The 18381-nt window shown below is 51.1% G+C and overlaps 1 protein-coding gene across 1 annotated transcript in view; it reads left to right on the forward strand.

Annotated features, from left to right (window-relative positions):
- The first annotated feature begins 245 nt into the window (after window positions 1-245).
- Window positions 246-18381, forward strand: part of RNF123 (ring finger protein 123) — a 46785-nt gene continuing 28649 nt past the window's right edge. Inside the window, exons 1-23 of the mRNA XM_026041512.1 lie at window positions 246-421; window positions 1415-1499; window positions 3512-3591; window positions 4378-4475; window positions 5662-5716; window positions 6025-6110; window positions 6414-6500; window positions 6966-7033; window positions 7912-8037; window positions 8498-8612; window positions 8753-8857; window positions 8982-9107; window positions 10673-10765; window positions 10965-11038; window positions 12171-12288; window positions 12767-12866; window positions 13332-13393; window positions 14216-14287; window positions 14565-14685; window positions 15553-15654; window positions 16444-16550; window positions 17513-17711; window positions 18170-18315. Of these exons, the coding sequence (XP_025897297.1) occupies window positions 340-421; window positions 1415-1499; window positions 3512-3591; window positions 4378-4475; window positions 5662-5716; window positions 6025-6110; window positions 6414-6500; window positions 6966-7033; window positions 7912-8037; window positions 8498-8612; window positions 8753-8857; window positions 8982-9107; window positions 10673-10765; window positions 10965-11038; window positions 12171-12288; window positions 12767-12866; window positions 13332-13393; window positions 14216-14287; window positions 14565-14685; window positions 15553-15654; window positions 16444-16550; window positions 17513-17711; window positions 18170-18315 (2307 nt within the window). The 5' untranslated portion in view covers window positions 246-339. The remainder of the gene's footprint in view (window positions 422-1414; window positions 1500-3511; window positions 3592-4377; window positions 4476-5661; window positions 5717-6024; window positions 6111-6413; window positions 6501-6965; window positions 7034-7911; window positions 8038-8497; window positions 8613-8752; window positions 8858-8981; window positions 9108-10672; window positions 10766-10964; window positions 11039-12170; window positions 12289-12766; window positions 12867-13331; window positions 13394-14215; window positions 14288-14564; window positions 14686-15552; window positions 15655-16443; window positions 16551-17512; window positions 17712-18169; window positions 18316-18381) is intronic.

The raw sequence follows: 18381 nt of genomic DNA on the forward strand, positions 1-18381 counted from the left end.
TCAGCTGTGTTTGGCGCTGGGGGCTGCTGTGCTCGCACGGTGCTAGCCCCAGCTCGCTGCAGAGGTTGCCGGCGTTGGTGCTGTCCCTGCTTTTGGTTTGATTCGTTTTGGTTTGAGCGGTTGGAGGGCTGGGATTGAGAGCAGTGGCTCTGGTCAAGCTCTCGTGTGATGTTCTTTTTAGCACAGGGACTCTCATGCTGTTTGCTCCATCCCTGTTGTTCAGTCCAGGTACATCCGACTCCAAGAAGAGGGAAGCGTAAAGGCAGGACCGTCCCCAGGAAACGTTGCTCCAGGTGCCTGTCCGTCTTATGTCCCCTCGGGAATTGGTGCCCGTGAAGAATGACGTCAAGAGGGGCCGGCACTGCTTTCTCGAGGAAGAACTACAGGCTGAGCACGGAGCCGGAGAAGTCCAAGGTCACAGGTACGGGGCTGTGCGGGCCGTGAAGGAGCAGGATTGTTGCAGAGGAGGGAGCAACCCGCCCCCTGCCTCATTTTGGGTCATCTTCTGCCTCCGGTGAGGCTGGAACTGGGTAAAGCCCTGAGCTGAGATGAGCTCCTGTGGTACTGAGGACTCCAGCAGAAGTCCAYGATGCTCCTTCCTCAGCTCTGCCTCTGGACGTGCCCTCGTTTCTGTCCATGTGCTGCAGGTGGATCCCCTTCCAGCAGGGACAACTTCCCTAGTTCTCAGCTCGATCCGTACCGGGAAAATGGCAAGGAAATGGGGAAATGGCAGTTGCTTTTCCCTTGCACTGAGCAGCCTGGCAGCAGTGAGCTTTAGAGACCATGAATCTGCTCTTCGGGGCTCTGTTGCATCCAGGAGTTAAGCTGCATTAATACAGAACTAGGGATTGTTTTGCACAACAAAAGCTAAAATGAGACACACATCCGTAGAGTGAGCTGTGGGCAAGGTGAGATGAGAAGCCCTTTATCTCAGCAGATACAGTACAGTKTAGTTGCATCTTTTCACTACAGTGATCTGCAGACTTGAACATCATTTCTCCATTATGTCCATTATCCCCATTATCCCTCCCAGGATGGGGCCGGCCTCTTTTAGGATGGGGCTGACCTCTTTTTAGTGGTGGCCACTGATAGAACTAGAGGAAACGGCCACAAACTGAAGCACCAGAAGTTCCCCAAGAACTTAAGGAAAAGTTTCTTAACAGTGAKGGTGCCAGAGCCCTGGAACAGGCTGCCCAGAGAGGCTGTGGAGTCTCCTTCTTTGGGGATATTCAAAACCTGTTGGGATGCAGCCCTGTGCCACATGATCTGGGTGACCCTGTGTGTGCAGAGGGGGTTGGACTAGATGATCTCTAAGGYCCCTTCCAACATTAAGSATTCTATGATTCCTTGTTYCTARAATGAATGTTTCGGAGGACAAAATCCTTATTTTGYGTCTGTTTTACTTTTCCCCAAGGGATTGTGAACAGCAGGCTGCTGAATGACTATCTGCACCGCGTCTTCACCAGTGCCGACGGCGCCCAGCCCGCAGCTGCTTACAGGTAGCAGACCTCACTCGTTAGATGGCAGGTGATGCTGGGTCAGCTCCCRGCTATGCAATAGCTGTGGTGAAAGGAGAGCTCTTTCAGCGCCACACAATCAGCTCGCTTAAAAGAACAGCAGTGCCATGTTGCACAAATGACTCCCAGGTCCTGCTCTTCAATGGCTTCTTCTATCTGCAGGCGTTTCCAGGCAGGATTCTTCCAGAATTTCCTGATAAAAACTCACATATTTAATCCCCAGGATCACATATTTAATCCTTGCAGTAAGCAGGCAAGCAGCCATTGACCACGTATCGTTCCTGTGTCCCCCTCTATTTGTAAAGGTAAATAGAAGTGCAAAATGCACAGGTTTCACATGCAGTAATGAGAAATAATCCAACAGTGCCCTACAAGGTTATTACCGATGCACTGAATACCAAACATTTCTCAGGCTCTGTTACTGTGCGTACTGTTATTACTAGGAGCTGCCAAAAGAAAAGCAATTCAAAGTTCCCGTTTAGTGTCTGTTCTTCTCTTTATTTTCAGTTCTCTTTCACCTCGTAGCCCAGAAACTTGCAGCTTTGAGGGAAAAAAAAAATCCCTCATGTTTAGCAGTTTCTCCAGAGACGAGTCAAACAGGTTGGGCACAAATAGGAGCGTGGTGAGAACAAGATGAGCGTGTGGCTCCTCCTGCAGCGCCGCTGGGTCACATTCCACCTCAGCTATACTTAGCTGCCGCCAGCTCGAATGTGCTCTTAGAGCTGCTAAAAATAGCTCCTGGTCCTTTGGAGAGCGAAGGGGTGTTTTTTTTTAATGGGGGGAGAAGCAAAGTGGGTCATATTACTTTGCCACAAGCTCTCCTGCCAGCGTGCCTTGGAATATTCCATTTGCCCAGTTTGGGTTTTCAGTGCTTCTGGTTATTTTTTTTCTGCCCAAGATTAAAGACTTGAAAGCACAGAACTGATAGTTTGTTGGACTGGTCTTTATTTTTTTTTTCCTTTCCACCTTTCTGTCTTCCTTCTTGCACTCAACTGGTTGGTAGAGGGCCCAGTAGCAGCCAAGCAGATCTTGCAAACAAAATTCCCAATATAGGAGCAAATTTTGTAAGTTTGTATCTTGTCTTTGGAGGCCTAAGTTCCATACAGGGGAGCTAGTTGCATTCGTGTCTAGTTGTCTTATGCTGCTCTCACCTCCTTCCAAAGCTTCCCAGTGCTGTTAAGTTGAAGCCAGCACCTCTCACACCAACCAAAATTGCTTCTTTGGTTCCTCCTCTGCATCTTCACACCCAGCAGGTTTTCCAGAGGTCTCTTGCCATAGTGTATTAGGGAGACTCTAGGCCTGGAGAAGAGGGAAAGTTGCCTCAGTGATGACTTCAGAATATGAAGCAGGAGTAACTATTGGCTCTCACAGTAAAGAGAAACCCTGCAAAATAGTCTCTGTTGTGGCCTGGATCCTTAAGTGACTTGAAAAGCAGGTGAGCGTGAAGTGGCCAAGTTTGCTGCAATTATGAAATGCAAATGAAYGAAAGAAGAGACCTCTTTGGTGTAAAAAGCATGAAGAGAAAATGGTTTTGTAGTCAGAGAGAGGATGCTGAGTTAGACCTAAGAATGACCTAAGTGCAGCTGCTGATATGTTCTGTTGTTTCATCATTTGAGGAACTTCAGGAGAAGAAATAACCCTGACTTATACYGTGGCTGTTTGGCCCTCACTGTGGCAAACTCCTGCTCCGTAGTTGCTGATACAACAGGCTTGTTAGCTTTCTTACTGCCACAAAATATTCCTGGTCTCAGCCTGAAAATTTAACATCCTTTATTAACCAGTTCATAGGGTTTTTTGTTTTTTTTTTGGCTTTGGTTCATCTGTTGCCCCAACATGCTGAGATTAACGACAGGAAACATGGAAAAAAACAGAACTTTCTGGTTCACATCCAGCAGTACATGGCACCGCTGACTCATATGAACGAGCTGAAATTCATTAAAACTTGGTGAATAAGAGAGTGCTCAAAAAAGCTCCTGTGTTTGCTTATTCCCTAGAAAACATCTGACGTTCCAGAACCTGCAGGAGCACCTGGACCGACTGCTAGCAGAGGAAAATGGCTTTGAAGACAGTCGAGGTAGGAGATCCTGAGTGTTTTTCCAGGTTGTGCTTCCTCGAGTGCTGCCTCACTGGAAGAACAAGGGTTTCTTCTGTGCTTTCATTTATCCTCTCTTTAAATCCTGCCTGCTCATCGGCCGTCCCCGAAGTAGGCCTGCAGTAGCTGGAAGAGGCGTATTTCCAGGCAAGCGGTTGACTGGTTGCTTTCAAAACAGTTTGGGGGCAAATATTGGAGATGTTTTACTGATAATGAGGGGCTTAAGCGTGGCTGGGASCAGTTGTGGAGTACTATTCCCACCGGGAAAGGCAGAGGTTTATTGAAGATTCCCGGGAACTGCTTCCCCCGTGGGTGTTTCTTTTGGTCCTCCCGCTGCTCACATCTGTTCCTCTGAGTTAGAATGTGGCAGGATTCAAGCTGGCTCTTCTAAATAGAAGACACTTCTTTTTCTTGCTGCCTGTAATCAGAGTCTGGCTTGTTATGTGATACACTGGCCAAATGTTTGGCTCGGAGGTTAGTTTGGCCTTTGAAATTTCCAGGACCACATTTTTCAGGTGACGTGGAAAACTGCACGTATCACCTGACTGCTGCGTAGCCAAGATCTTAAGCGTTGTTGTGTAAACCTCCTTTTGAACCTCTCCGTTGTCTCCTTTCCTGAGGTTCCTGTGGTCTGTCAGCAATATTATTTTAGTCATCTTCCACYGTAGTAGAATCCAGGTGGTGCTCTTGTAGCACAGCTGTTGGCAGTTGCTCTGCTAAATCCCGCACAACTTTCCCTGACGGCTTTTCCTGCAACTTCTCTTCCAGATCCGGTGGCGGAGGGCCGCCTTGGCCCCTCTCCTGTGGTGCTGGACCACACGAGCGGTTTTGAGGGGCTCCTGCTGGTCGATGATGACTTACTTGGGGTGAGTGTGACGCCGATGCAGTAGGACATGGTCACGGGGCACTAAAAGCGCTTTGGGCTTCTCCGTTTGCTCTTCATCCCAGATGAGGACACGGGGGCAAGTCTAGCAGTAGCCCTTGGGCTTAACAAACTCGGAGTGGAGCTGGGAGGAAGGTCCTTCCTCCCTCCCTCCCTCCCTCCCTCCCTTCCTTTTTCCCTCTTAGAGTGGTGAAGGGCTGAGGATGAGGCCAACCCCCTTGCTGTTTCAACATGCTCCTCTCTCCTTCATTTCTGTTGAGTTCCCTGCCTGCTCCTTAGATTTTGTTCCACCTGCAGAGAATCAGGATCAGTACAGGGGTCCTCTCCTGCCTCGGCAATTCTGCACTCCTTTCACCCCTCCATGAGCACATACYTCAATCCATATGTCCTGCTCTCCTCAGCAAAGGAGAGTGCTCCCATCCCTCCTTCCCTGTGACCACACACTGTTGCTTCTGGGCTGAACCTGGAACTTACTCCCGTGTCAGGTCTGACTGGCTTGCCTGTGAAATCACTGTTGCTGCCTTTATCTCTTCCTCATGGTCTGTCCTAAGCTGGTGGGAGTCAGGAGTCTCACCACCAGGAGCTGGTGAGAGTCAGGGGCCAAGCTCTTCTCAGTGGTGGCCAGTGACAGGACAAGGGGCAATGGGTRCAAGTTGAAACACAGRMAGTTCCATCTCCAGGGGAGGAGGAACTTCTTCACTGTGAGGGTGACAGAGCCCTGGCACAGGCTGCCCRGGGAGGCTGTGGAGTCTCCTTCTCTGGAGGTCTCCCAAACCCACCTGGATGCCACCCTGTGCCCCGTGCTCTGGGTGTCCCTGCTGGAGCAGGAAGGTTGGACTAGATGATCTCCAGAGGTCCCTTCCACTCTTGAACATTCAGTGATTCTGTGAGTAAATCTGTGCAGCCTGCTTTTCCTGAGCTTTCATCTGGGCATACTATGGGAATCTATGAATTCTGTTGTAACTTTTCTGGGAAATCCAGCTGTCTTTCCTGAATAGCAGTTATTCATACGCTGGCACGATTCACGGGGAACCTGTGTGTTGCCACGTGGCCCTTGTGCTGCTGTTGTGTTTTTTGAGGTCTAGGCTGGAGGGAATGGGTGATAGGCCTGGGCAAAGCTGCTCTTTTTTTTKTGTCTGCCTTTAAAACCTGCTTCTTTCTTGGTGCAGGTGATTGGCCACAGCAACTTCGGCTCCATCAGGGCCACGACGTGTGTATATAAAGGTAAGCAGATCAGCAGATGGTGCTTTGAGAAAGAGTGTGTGATGACTTACACGTGCAGAGAGCTCAGGAAATCCTAAAGGTGCAGCAGCTCCAGATCTGGATCCCCTTTTCCCCCCTAATTCATCCACTGCCTTTTCCAGGCAGTTGGAAAGGCAGAGGATTTGCACGAGGCAGTTGAAAGGACAGAGCAATTCCGCCAACTCCTTTGTGTGTCACCTTGTTTTCTGGGGTGGGGGACRCTGTCAGATGCCACCTCTTTTAGCAGCAGGCCATGGCTTCACCATGTGACACCTCTCTTCCATTTGCAGGGAAATGGATCTACGAGGTGCTCATCTCCTCCCAAGGTCTCATGCAGATCGGCTGGTGTACACTCAGCTGCAGATTTAACCAGGAGGTACTGATTGACATCAGATGTTTGACTTATTTATTCATAGTGATTAAGGTGTGGAAGGGAAGTGTGCCARGATCCTTCTGACCCAGTAGTAACTCCAAAATACTGTATTTCTCTGAAGTARAAGTCATCACCTGTTGGTTTCGTTCCTAGAACAGGGAAACCAGCCATCTTGTTGGTTGCTCTCCCTGTCTGATGGTTGCCCCGTGAAGCAGCTTTCTCTGTGAAGTTGCCATGAGACAGATGCCGTGTTTGTAGCTCTGTGCTTGGTCAAGTCTGAGTCTCCTCTTTTATGCTTCGGTGCAGGAAGGAGTWGGAGATACACCAGATTCCTATGCTTACGATGGAAACAGGGTGCGCAAGTGGAACGTGACTACTACCAACTATGGCAAAGTGAGTAGATATCCAGGGAAGAGAAGGATGGGTACGTAGTGAAGAGAAGAAAGCAGGTAGTTCTTTTCACCTGCTGGATTCTGCTGGGCACTGTGAAACGCCCTTGAGCTGCTCAGTCTGCTTCACTGAGGTGCTGGGCAAGTTCTGTAGGTGCTTTGTTTAGCAGCCCCAGCAGACTGAATCCCAGCACAGAGCTGCTGGTCACCTCTGGAAGCCTTAGGGTCTTGGTAGCACATCTGAGGGCAATGCAGTGTTGAGGCAAATAAAAGTTTGATCCCGGTGCTGGAGGGAAACACTGTTCTGGTGATTTATGTGCAGCTCTCGGAAGTTTTAGAAGATGCTACATAAGCTGCTGTGAGAAGGACGCACCTTCTTCCACCCTAAATCACAAAAGATTGGTTGTGTTGCTGTCTTGGGGATCCATCTGGATAAACATGTAACTCTCTTTTTCTGCTTTTTCTGCAGTCTTGGGCAGCAGGTGACATTGTCAGCTGTCTGATAGACCTTGACGAGGGCACCATTGCTTTCTGCTTGTAAGTAGCTTCACCTAGTTCCCTGCKGTGCTGATGGCTCTGTGTATTATAAAGGTTTCCCCACTGCTCAGCAGGTTGCTAGGCCCTATTTCTGCCCTCCCCGCTTTGCATTCCTTTAGTTCCACTCTTTGCTGATCTGTTTTGTGTTCAGGAGCCATGTAAAAGGGCTGTAGGGCTGCTGAGTCTCCTAAATTCAGASACAGTAGTTGGTAGAAAGATGCTCAAGCTGCTAAGTTTGTGTCATTTCCTAGGATTTTGGAGGTGAGGGCTTCTCCCATAATTATAACACCACAGTTTCTGGGCCACACAGATTGCTTTTGTGGCCACTCTAAGCTTTGCCTGTCCTAGACCCACTGGGAATTGTGGAAAGGCTGAAAAAAATCTCCAGTTTYTACCTCCAGTGCATGGTGAGCAGTGGCCAGCCTAAATAAGAATTGTTTTTGGACCCTAAACTGCATCCTGAAATAAATCATCCTGAACTAAAAACTTATCAAGTGGTTATAGCATCTTTTAGAGAAGAATAGATTGAGAACAATATCCTTCTCTTTCCATTGAGCCCGAACAGGTGAAGCCTGAAATGTCACTCATCTTTAATAAACATCCTACTGGTCAGATATCTCTTCAGGATCTGGGGTGCCCTTGGAACTGAATGGGGCTTTGCATGTTACGTGGGCTGCAGAGTTGTCCTGTGTCACCCCATGAAAAGGTGCTCAGTGAAGCTGGGATGTTTGCCWATGTGCCAGGTCTAAAGCGAGGAGAGTCAGGGCTGCTTGACGTGTCCGTGCTGGTGGGAGGGGAATGGAAAAGCAGCTGGGTTACCCAGCGACCTCGAAACCCTCCTAGTGTGGCTGAACTCTTGTGGCTTTATCTTCTTCCAGGAATGGCATCTCGCTGGGAACCGCTTTTGATAACATCACAAGGGGGGCTGGGATGGCCTATTTCCCCGCCATCAGCCTCTCGTTCAAGGAGTCCGTCGCTTTCAACTTCGGGAGCCGCCCGCTCCGATATCCTTTGGCTGCTGGGAGAGGAGGTTTGGAGGGGAAAGAGCCAGTCTTGAGACYGTCCTGGGAAGCTGAGGAATATACATACCTGAGGGAATCCACTCCTCCTCTTGGYGCTTTTGCTCAAAGTGGCATCAAGGAGAGCAGAATCGGGCATCTCAACTGCAGCAGGACCGCTGGGCACACAAGCWGCGTTGCCGGCACTTGACAGCTTCTGACGTGAGATTTGCTTTCTGGTCTGAATCCACAGCTGTGGCAGGGGCCTGTCTGTCAGAGCAGCCCTGAATGTGYCTGTTTAGCTGTAGTGGAGGCTTCTGACAGTGGTTCTGATGAGAGCACAAGTGTGGTTTGAAGTATTTGCTGCTTGCCATGGTGAAGAAATGGGGGAAAGAACTCCTGGCTTTTCAGCTGTTGGGAGAAGGATGGAAGGATCAGATTGCGTTTTACCTTAACCCTTGCCTACCTATCCAGTGGAAGGCTACCGGCCCTTGCAAGATCCCCCCGTTGCAGACCTCGTGAAGGCTCGCAAGCTCTTGGGCTACCTGAAGAACGTGATCCACATCGGGATAGATGTGACGGTAAGCTAGTGTCACTGCACAGGCGTGCTGTGCACTGTGCCAGGAAACTCAGTTCTGCAGTTCCTGGCCTGTTAGTCGTTGATTTTTGACTCCAGCAGGCTGGATCTAAGCTGTGGGTTTCCCCGGGTCTGTCGTTGCAGGAAGGGAAGCTGGTGGAGAAGGACACGTCTGCGTGGCAGCTGCAGGGAGAACCCACGGTGCTGATCACATTAGCGCACATCTTCAATTACTTTGCTCCTCTCATGGTGAGTTTTGCCTGCCCGTTGCAAGCTCCCCACTGTGCTTTTAAGAGGAGGCAGATCCAGCCTTAGACTTCACTAGGAAATGATTGTGCCTTGGAGAACTGTTGACCTCGCTCTCTGTCTGTAGTGCAAAGTGTACCTGGTGGAAGATGTGCTCATGACCTTCCTGTTGAGTATCCTGGAGCGAGGAGGAGCAGTGGAGGCCCACCCCCTTATCCAGCAATTGCTGGATCTCATGTGGCTTCTCATGGAGGTGAGTCATTAGGGTGCTGGGTCCTCCCCAGGGATCACAAGGAGAGTATGAAAAGTGCTGAGAACAGGAGCCTTCTCTGTGAAATGCTGGTAGCCATCAGCTTCTCTCCCTTGCTGGTGACAACTTGGGATATCTGGCTGCTGCCGTAGCCCCAAGGAATGAAGATTGAATACAGAGTAATCAATAATGGTGATAACAGGAGTTACATTAGCAAGGCACTGCTAAGCTTCTCTTCCTGCTGAAGGAACTAGTGCTATTCCGTAAGTTCCTGCTTCTGTGAACATTAATGAGGTATCACCTTGAGCGTTGTCTGTGCCTGTGTGACTGTGGAGGTTATAGAGGCTGTTGTGGGCTGCAAGAAAGCAACMTGGTGTGGAAAAGTCACAGTCAAAGAATCACAGAATCGTTAAGGCTGGAAGGGACCTCTAGAGATCATTTAGTCAAGCCCCCTGCACACACAGGGTCACCTAGAGCACATGGCACRGGGCTGCATCCAAGCGGGTTGTGAAGATCTCCAGAGAAGGAGACTCCACAGCCTCTTAGGGCAGCCTGTTCCAGGGCTCTGTCACCCTCACTGTTGAGAAATTTTTCCTTAAGTTCCTGTAGAACTTTTGACACTTCAGTTTGTGGCCGTTTCCTCTAGTTCTATCAGTGACCACCACTGAAAAGAGGCCAGCCCCATCCTCCTCACTCCTTCCTTTGAAGTCTTTATAGACACTGATCAGGTCCCCTCTCAGCCTTCTCTTTTTCAGAGTGAAAGAAGAAGAGGCCTTCTCTTCACCAGCACTTACAGTGCTGCTGGGGAACAAAAAAAAAGGCCTTCCTGGACTTTGGTAACAGTTAATAGAAGTGGGCATTGGCCTTACCAGGTATAATGAAAGTTTCACTGAAAAATTTCACACCTGCTCTCCTAGAAGTGAAGCCAAAAGGCCCTGGCAGGGCTGCCGTGTTACTTGGAGGGTCAGCTCTTCTCTTGCTGGTTGGCTCTGAGTGGGAAGAGCTGCCTTTTGGGGTCTCTGACCATTGCCTCATTTAYGCAGGAGCAACTGGTCTTTTCTTTCTGGGTTGGCTCTGCCAACGCTAAGTGTTGGGTAGATTTTGGGGAGGTTGTGGAGTCTCCTCCTCTGGAGGTCTTCAAAACCCGCCTGGATGCCACCCTGTGCCCCATGCTCTAGGTGTGCCTGCTGGAGCAGGAAGGTTGGACTAGATGGTCTCTAGAGGTCCCTTCCAACCTTGAACATTCTGTGATTTTGTGATTCTGTGGGACTGTTTCAACCCARCTGAACTAGACAGCAGGACTTGAACTTAGGGTTGAAATCTACAGGGTTGGTTTCACCAACCAAGAGGTTGTACAAGCAGAAGTTTGTTTCCCCATAGGAGAGCAACAGCACAAACTTCAGCTCAGGCCAGAGTGCCTCCCATGGATTCAAAGAGACAAACACTGTTGGTTTGGAGCACCTGCCTTTTCAGTTCAGAGGTGGTTGCTGCATCCTTCCAGTGCTACAGGCAAGGCCTGTTCCTCACCCCTTGCTATTGCTGTTCAATCTATTTCTTTTTTTTCTCAGGAGTATGAAGTGCATGAGTGCCTCAAACAGTTACTGATGTCCCTGCTGCGGGCTTACAGGTTCTCCCCCATCATCCCAGACCTGGGATTACAAGTGAGTTGCACGTCCAAATCTCCAGGAATCTGTGCCTAACCAAACTGCTGCTGTGTGCTGTTTCCTTGTCCAAAGGTAGCTAGTATTTTGAGCCGTCTGCAGCCGTTTGATCCAACAGTGTCAGTTCTGTCATGTTGTATTGGAGGGCTGTGTCCTCATTTGTATATGGAATCAGTTTTGCTTCTCTTGTTTCCCCTAGATCCACTACCTCCGCCTCACCATTGCAGTCTTGAAGCATGAGAAATCCAGGAAATACCTGCTCAGCAATGTCCTGTATCCTTTACATCTCCTGTGGTCTCAGTTCTGCCTGCCCACAATAGTGCAGCCAAGGAGACTGCAGTGGTCTGCAGGGCCTGAGAGGCAAAAACCACCCCGGCTTTGAGAAGTCACCTCTCRGGTCTCCTCCGTTTGCCTGATACCATTCTCTGCTGAGTGCTGCTTTGAGGACAGGAATCATACAATCAGAGAATGCTTAAGGTTGGAAGGGACCTCAGAGGTCATCGAGTCCAACCCCCCTGCTCACGCAGGGTCACCTAGAGCAGGTGGCACAGGGCTGCATCCAAGCGGGTTGTTCAGATCTCCAAAGAAGGAGACTCCACAGCCTCTYTGGGCAGCCTGTTCCAGGGCTCTGTCACCCTCACTGTCAAGAAATGTTTTCTCAAGTTCCTGTGGAGCTTTTGGTGCCTCAGCTTGTGGCYGTTTCCTCTAGTCCTGTCGCTGGCCACCACTGAAAAGACGCCGCCCCCTCCTCCTCACTGCCTCCCTTGAGGTATCTATAGACACTGATCAGGTCCCCCCTCAGCCTCCTCTTCTCCAGGCTGAACAGGCCCAGCTCTCTCAGCCTTTGTTCATATGGTAGATGTCCCAGGCCCCTGATCATCCTGGTAGCCCTGCGCTGGGCTCTCTCCAGCAGCTCCACATCCCTCTTGTCCTGGGGAGCCCAGAACTGGACACAGTCTCCAGATGTGGCCTCACCAGGGCTGWGTAGAGGGGGACGATCACCTCCCTCAACCTGCTGGAGATGCTCTTCCTAATGCACCCCAGGATCCCGTTGGCCTTGTTGGCCACCAGGGCACACTGCTGCCTCGTGGTCATCTTGTCATCCAGGGCACAGGARACTGGTACCTTATAGGTCACATCCTCCTAAGAGGAAGGACTTCATTTCTAGCTGACTGACCRTCCTAGTGAGCCTAGAGCAAAGCCACTTTCGGAGCAGTTCAGCTGTTAYGGAGTCGTTTGGGCAGCTACTGTGACAGCTGCATGGGGCTTCTCCCAGGACAAGGCATTTCTGGGCTTTGCAGAGCTTTGAGTGGTGGTTTGGAGAGGGGTCTCTCACCACAGCTGTGAAAATGCACTGTGCACGTTCTCCCATGTAGCTTCTGTGGTTGCTTTAACCTTGCCACAGCTTCGACGTGCTCCGGTCCGTTGTGTTCTTCTACATTAAGAGCCCTCTACGCGTGGAGGAGGCCGGTTTGCAGGAGCTCATTCCCACCACGTGGTGGCCAAATCGCTTCACCAAAGAGGTGAGTAAGAGCAGATCTCACAGTAGGGAGGCTGAAGAAATTTCCTGGCTTGTTCTGGCCRCAGAGGCACCTGTCCAATTGTTTTCCTGCTGAGGAGGTTGAATGTCCCACATTTTTCCAACCGTGGGAGCATTGGTTGACCTGAGGAGTTCTTCCTGGGCTACCTCTTCTTCCTTGTCCTGTTGTCTTTATTTTCCTCATAGAGGGGAGGTTTGGGATTTATTGCTTAGGATAGGGGAGTGGGAGCCACTTCTCTCTGGCAGCAGATTTTAAGTGAACCACCCTGTGTTTCGGAAGCTACAGCTTGACTTTCAGTGTGCTGAAAACCTGCCTGCACCTTGCTCATCCCCTGGCCTTGGAAGCTGTTGAGCTTTGCTGCCCACTTGCACGTAGTTTAACTGAATTTCAGCCCCCTCTGAAGTGAGGACATTCCTCCTGCAGCCATCTCCTGCTAAGCAGTGTCTGTCCCCTCAAGCAGGGCAAGGAGAGTAAGGAGGTGAAGGAGGAGAGCGCCGAAGAGAGGCTGCGGCGGCGGGCGTACGAAAGAGGCTGCCAGCGCCTCAAGAAGCGCATCGAAGGTCAGTGAGGAGGGAGGGACATTCGCTAAGATTGGCCACTTGCTAAGATCCCATTAGCTTTTGGGTGACGAGCAGGAGCAGTCCAGGAGCTGTTTTAAAATCCTTTCCGTGACCTSAACTCCAGGGATGTTCTTGCACAACAGGCTGCGCTGCAGAAGCAGGAGCCCAGCCACGTCACGGCGGTGCTGGGGCTTGCTGCACCCGTCTGTAGCATCCTGCTATGGGACACGAGCAAAGTCAAAGCTCTCCTTTAGGGGCGTTGCTTATCAGCCACGGATGGATTTATTCCTACRTGGAGAGATTCTCACAGCAATGGGACTCACGTTTGGTTGGCACCACTTCTTCCTGGGCGGCCCGCTCCGAGGAAGCTGCATTTCTCACGGGGGCAGGGTGCTCGGGATCAATGTGGGTAGATGATCTCTGGTGCTTTTTGTCCGATGGCTGACTGGTGTGTCCCGATTTTAGTGGTGGAAGGTCTCCAGGTTCAGATTCTGAAGTTGCTGCTCAACAATAAAGACAGAGGAGGGGTAAGTGATCAGTAGATATTTCGGTACAGTATCTCCACGTCACAGGGCTTGTGTAGGGTTTAATGCCACCCATTAGAGCCTACATGAGCACCAGCTCTGGGAGCAGGAGCCGTGCTGCCCGCTGTGTGTGTGACACATGCCACAGTCTCAGTACAGAAGTGCAGTTGTGGAGACCTTCGGTCCTCAGGGTCAGTTCTCAAATTGATCGATTCAGGCAGGTTGAATTGCAGACTGGACTCTGTGTAAAGGAAGGTCAGAAGCTTGGCCAGGGCTTGCAGGTAATACGAACCTTATCTCGACCAGCTTTGGGTCTCTGTTGAACTGAGCATTTGCAGTCTGACTACAATTCATCCTACGCTGACATTGAATACAAATCCCAAAAATCAGTTCTGTAGGTGTGTGGCTCTACTGAGGCACTGGAGAGCACATTAGTGAAGATTAGATGGACGATTTACTGACCACAACCACTAGATCTTAGYAGGGACTTCAAAAAACTCAACACTTGATTGCATAACAAAAGCCAGTGAGGCATTCTTGGGCTCTGCAGCACTGGTGGAGACTGGGATAGTTGCCTTCTGCTGCTGAGCGGAGCTCTTGGATAAATACAGCTCATTTTCATGACGTTGGGACTGCCTAAGAACTCCTGCTCACTGTAGACCCAGAGATTACCGGGAGGCCCACTGGGTTTCTCCACCTTAAGTGCCTAAACCCTGAGTGAATGCCCAGGGTGAACGTCGTGTGAGGCCACACGTTGCAGAGTCTGGGCAGGTGGGTAAATCCCACATTCCTTGGGAGCTCATYTCCTGGTTTTTGTGTTCCCAGGGGGAAGCCTCCAGATACATCTTCCTAAACAAATTCCGCAAGTTTCTTCAGGAAAATGCCAGCAACAGAGGAGTAAGTCAGAGGGCCAGCCCTTCCCGCAGACCTCATCCTAAATGTTCTCTGCATCTTTGGGCTGGGAGCTCCTGTGCGTTTCCTTGGGCTGCTTCCAGTGGATCAGGTCTGGAGATGGCTGGAAGTGCAGAGGAGGGAGAAGATCGGAGGCTAGAATCCAGGAAGCTTCTCCAAGACCTTTGCTGTGGTTTATGGAAAGGGGGTCCTCGGGAGCAGCTTTGTGTGTGACCTGCAGTTTTAGAGGAGTTAGAGGAGCTAAAATCYCACTTTGCCCTAGAACTTGACCGTGCTGTGCCCTCCGGAGTACATGGTGTGCTTCCTGCACCGGCTCATCGCCGCCCTGCGTTTCTTCTGGGATGGCCACAAGGCGAAGACCCCCGCCGCGCTGAGCAGCGAAGGTGAGGCCTGGAGGAGGCTGGAGGACGCTTCTGTGGGGTGGCATGGGGATTTGCCTCTTGGAAGGCCTCTCTGGGATGCTGGAGGTCTTGGGTTCTGCATGGATCCTGTGGCCTTCTGTAATCCCGTGGCAGTAGTTCCTGTTGCTCTGGGAAATTCCTCTGTGCAGGTGTATTCCAGTTAAGGCCCAGGTCTGTTCCAGTTAGTCCCTCTGAGGCCTGCAGAGGAATGCATGTACTATTTGCCATTTCCTTCTGAATGCTCTGGAGCAGGGTTCGGAATTATTGCCATGTGTGAGGACAGCTCAGTGATCCCGTAGTCAAAGTTGAGGAGGAGATAACTGATCTGTTTCTGTGGTTCCTGGATGGTGGGGTTAAGGGGAAGCCGTGTCAGCACCAGCTGTTTTCCCATCCTCAATCCCAGCCTTGCCTGTCCCGCTTCCGTCTGCGTGATATTCCCTTTCCTTACTTTAGGCTTAGCCTTTCCTCGACGCGCTACCTATGCTGGGCCCCAAAAGTGCCTTAAGATACCCAAGGGAGTAAGTGGCTGAGCCTGGGACAGCTGGAACAGCGAGGTGGAGATCTACCAAGTTCTCTAATGATCTGTTTTTCCCCGGTGTCTGTGACTGGGAAGGAGGAAGCGACCAGAAGGAAGCTGCTTTTGGCCCTCAGTTGCTTCTGTTTCTGTGTGCCTCTAATGCTTGGCTTCACTGCAGAAATCACTTCGGCATTAATGGCTTGGGCTTTCTCCAACAGCAAAAGCTGTTGTGCAGCGTGGCTCCAGGCTGGACCCCAGGCTCTGTTACTGGTGGGCGTCTGTGGGTCCAGGGGCTGAGAGTCACAGAACAAACTCTTCTCGCTCTGCTTTAGAGGCATACGTCCCTCCTCAGCTCTTCTATAATGGGAAGGTGGATTATTTCGACCTTCAGCGGCTTGGAGGTCTTCTGTCTCATCTCAAGAAGACCCTGAAAGGTGAGCACTCTCCAGGATGTCCAAGACCTGCACCCTAAGTCCTGTCTGGGGCATGGTGAGGAGGGAGTTGTGGGGAATTTTGCTAAATTGTGCTAAAGAACTCCTTGTCTGACTTAGTTCTTCTATGGTTTCTGGCTAACATGACACTTGTTTTCAGCTCAGAGACCTCTTTTCCTTCCCCAGTGAGCTTCCAAGATTAGAACCATCTTCCCTCTCTCAAGTTGAGCTCTGACTATCCAAGGTTGACTGCTTAACTCAAGAACTAAGTAATATCCTCCTGTCTTGCCAAGTTCTTCCTGGCCAGTTTTGGAGATAGGCCTATGGAATAGAGGACACGTTGGTCAGGCCAATGGTTCCCCCTCAGAGTTTTTGAGGGGACCTGCAATCCTAGTGACTTGGAAACGTGGTAGAACATTGTTGAAGAACTGGAGTCCTCGCAAATGGCCCCAGCTACTGACTTCCCTTCCACATGTAGTAGTTTGGTTTGGCCTTGATAGTTGTCTCCTGGTTCATGTGGTTCTTCCTGTTTGTTGATAGTAGGAGCAGGAACCAAAGTAGGTCTGAGATGAGCAGCACCCATTCCTGCTTGGTCTCCACTGTGTTAGCAAGGACTTGCCTGCTCCATGTAAAGAAATGAGGGGAAAGGAAGCCCATTCAGGCTAGACATCTAACTTGGTTGGCTACTTCTCTACTGCAACGAAGCAGGAAAGAGGACAAACTTAGGACTGCTCCTTGAAACACCAAAAGTGGCTCCTGCCACTCATGCCTGCTCTGTTATGCTCTGTACAGATGACCTGGCTGCAAAGGCCAATGTCTTGATTGACCCTGCAGAGCTGCAGGCAGTGACTATGGATGATCTTGATGAAGATGAGGAGTCGGCGATGTCAGCAGCACAGGTGAGCAGTGTGACGTGATTCATGAGAGGGTTAAACAGAATCACWGAATATTTAAGGTTGGAAGGGACTTCTGAGATCATCTAGTCCAACCTTCCTGCTCAAGCAGGCACACCTAGAGCATGTGGCACAGGGCGGCATCCAGGTGGGTTTTGAAGTCCTCCAGAGAAGGAGACTCCGCAACCTCCATGGGCAGCCTGTTCCACTGCTCTGTCACCCTAAGAGTAAAGAAGTTCCTCCTCACCTGGAGACGGAACTTCCTGTGCTCCAGCTTACGTCCATTACCCCTTGTCCTATCGCTGGCCACCAATGAAAATAGCTTGTCCCCTTCCTCCCTGCATTCTCTCTTCCTGAACTTATCCATGTTAATCATATCCCCTCTCAGTCTTCTCTTCTCCAGAAGAAAAACAGAGAAAACAGGCCCAGCTCACTCAGCCTCTCTTCATACGAGAGATGTTCCATTCCCTTAAGCATCCTGGTTGCCCTTCTCTGGACCCTCTCCAGAAGCTCCACCTCCCTCTTATACTGGGGAGCCCAGAACTGCACCCAGTACTCCAGGTGCGGCCTCACCAGAGCTGAGGAGAGGGGCAGAATCACCTCCCTTGACCTGCTGGCAACACTCCTCCTGATGCAGCCAGGATCCCATTGGCCTTCTTGGCCACGAGGGCACACTGCTGCCTCATGGTTAACTTGGTGTCAACCAGGACTCCCAGGTCCCTCTCYGTGGAGCTGCTCTCCAGCAGGTCAACCYCTAATCTGTCCTGGTGCCTGGGGTTATTCCTCCCCAGGTGCAGGACCCTGCACTTGTCCTTAACCTTGTGCTGTTGACCCATCTGTGTTGGGAGACAGTATCAACTCCCCGTCCAGTGGTCACTGAGCATCTATACTGAAATCCTTGTAGGGACAAGCAAGGAGCAGTGGGCAGCCCACCAACTAGAGCTGTTTCTCCTTTGATTTCCCCCCAGTCTCAGCGTCCTTCCGCTGCGCTGGCCATCGGCGGAGCCCTGGCGAGGCCCGGCTGGCTGAGCTCGCCCACCCTGGGCCGTGCCAACCGCTTCCTCAGCACGGCGGCCGTCAGCCTGATGAACCCCCGGCGGCCACTGGGCACCCTGGAGAAGATCAAAGTGCGCACGCTCAGCGTGGAGCAGCGGACAGAGGAGGACAGTGAGTAACTTCCACTGCTAGTCCACAGTTCCACAGCTGGTTCCTGGGAGAACGGTCTCTTCCAGTCTCCAGGGTGCTCAAGAGGCTGGCAGGTGATTCACCAGCTTCCCAAGCTGGGGCACACCAGTCCATTGCTGGTCACTCTGCTCTCCTGTGCATGGCACTGATGGTGCTGCAGCTCCCTGTGTGCCAGGAGATGCAGCCTGGGTTTCTGCAGCCAAGTGGGACTTCCACAGCCTGGGTTTATCCAGGGAGATTTTGCAAACTGGTGTGTGCCAGGCAGTGGTGGGAAGGGTGTGCTTGTGTGAATGGTGGGTTGTGTGGGTTGGAAGGGAGCACTGTGCTGCAGGGAAGTATCACAGGGCTTTGGCCACGGGCTTCAGAGACGTGCAGGGAGAAGCTGAGGTGCCAAAATGCACTGCTGAGAACTTCTTTCCTGTCTTGGGGATGGATTGCAGTTGAAGGCAGCCATGGAAATGAGGGTCTCTTACTGGGCAGACCCCCAGAGGAGCCGGAGCAGCCCGTCACAGAGAACTCCCTCCTGGAAGTCTTGGATGGGATAGTGATGATGTACAACCTCAGCGTCCACCAGCAGCTTGGGAAGGTAAGCAGCACGTCCTGTGCTGGTGGCCTTTGTGCTTCTGCGCTGAATCTCCATTCTCTGCTCGCC

The sequence above is a fragment of the Nothoprocta perdicaria genome, unplaced genomic scaffold (genome assembly GCF_003342845.1).
Source record: "Nothoprocta perdicaria isolate Ctin4 unplaced genomic scaffold, notPer1 scaffold_287, whole genome shotgun sequence".
In the NCBI taxonomy this organism is placed as follows: Eukaryota; Metazoa; Chordata; class Aves; order Tinamiformes; family Tinamidae; genus Nothoprocta; species Nothoprocta perdicaria.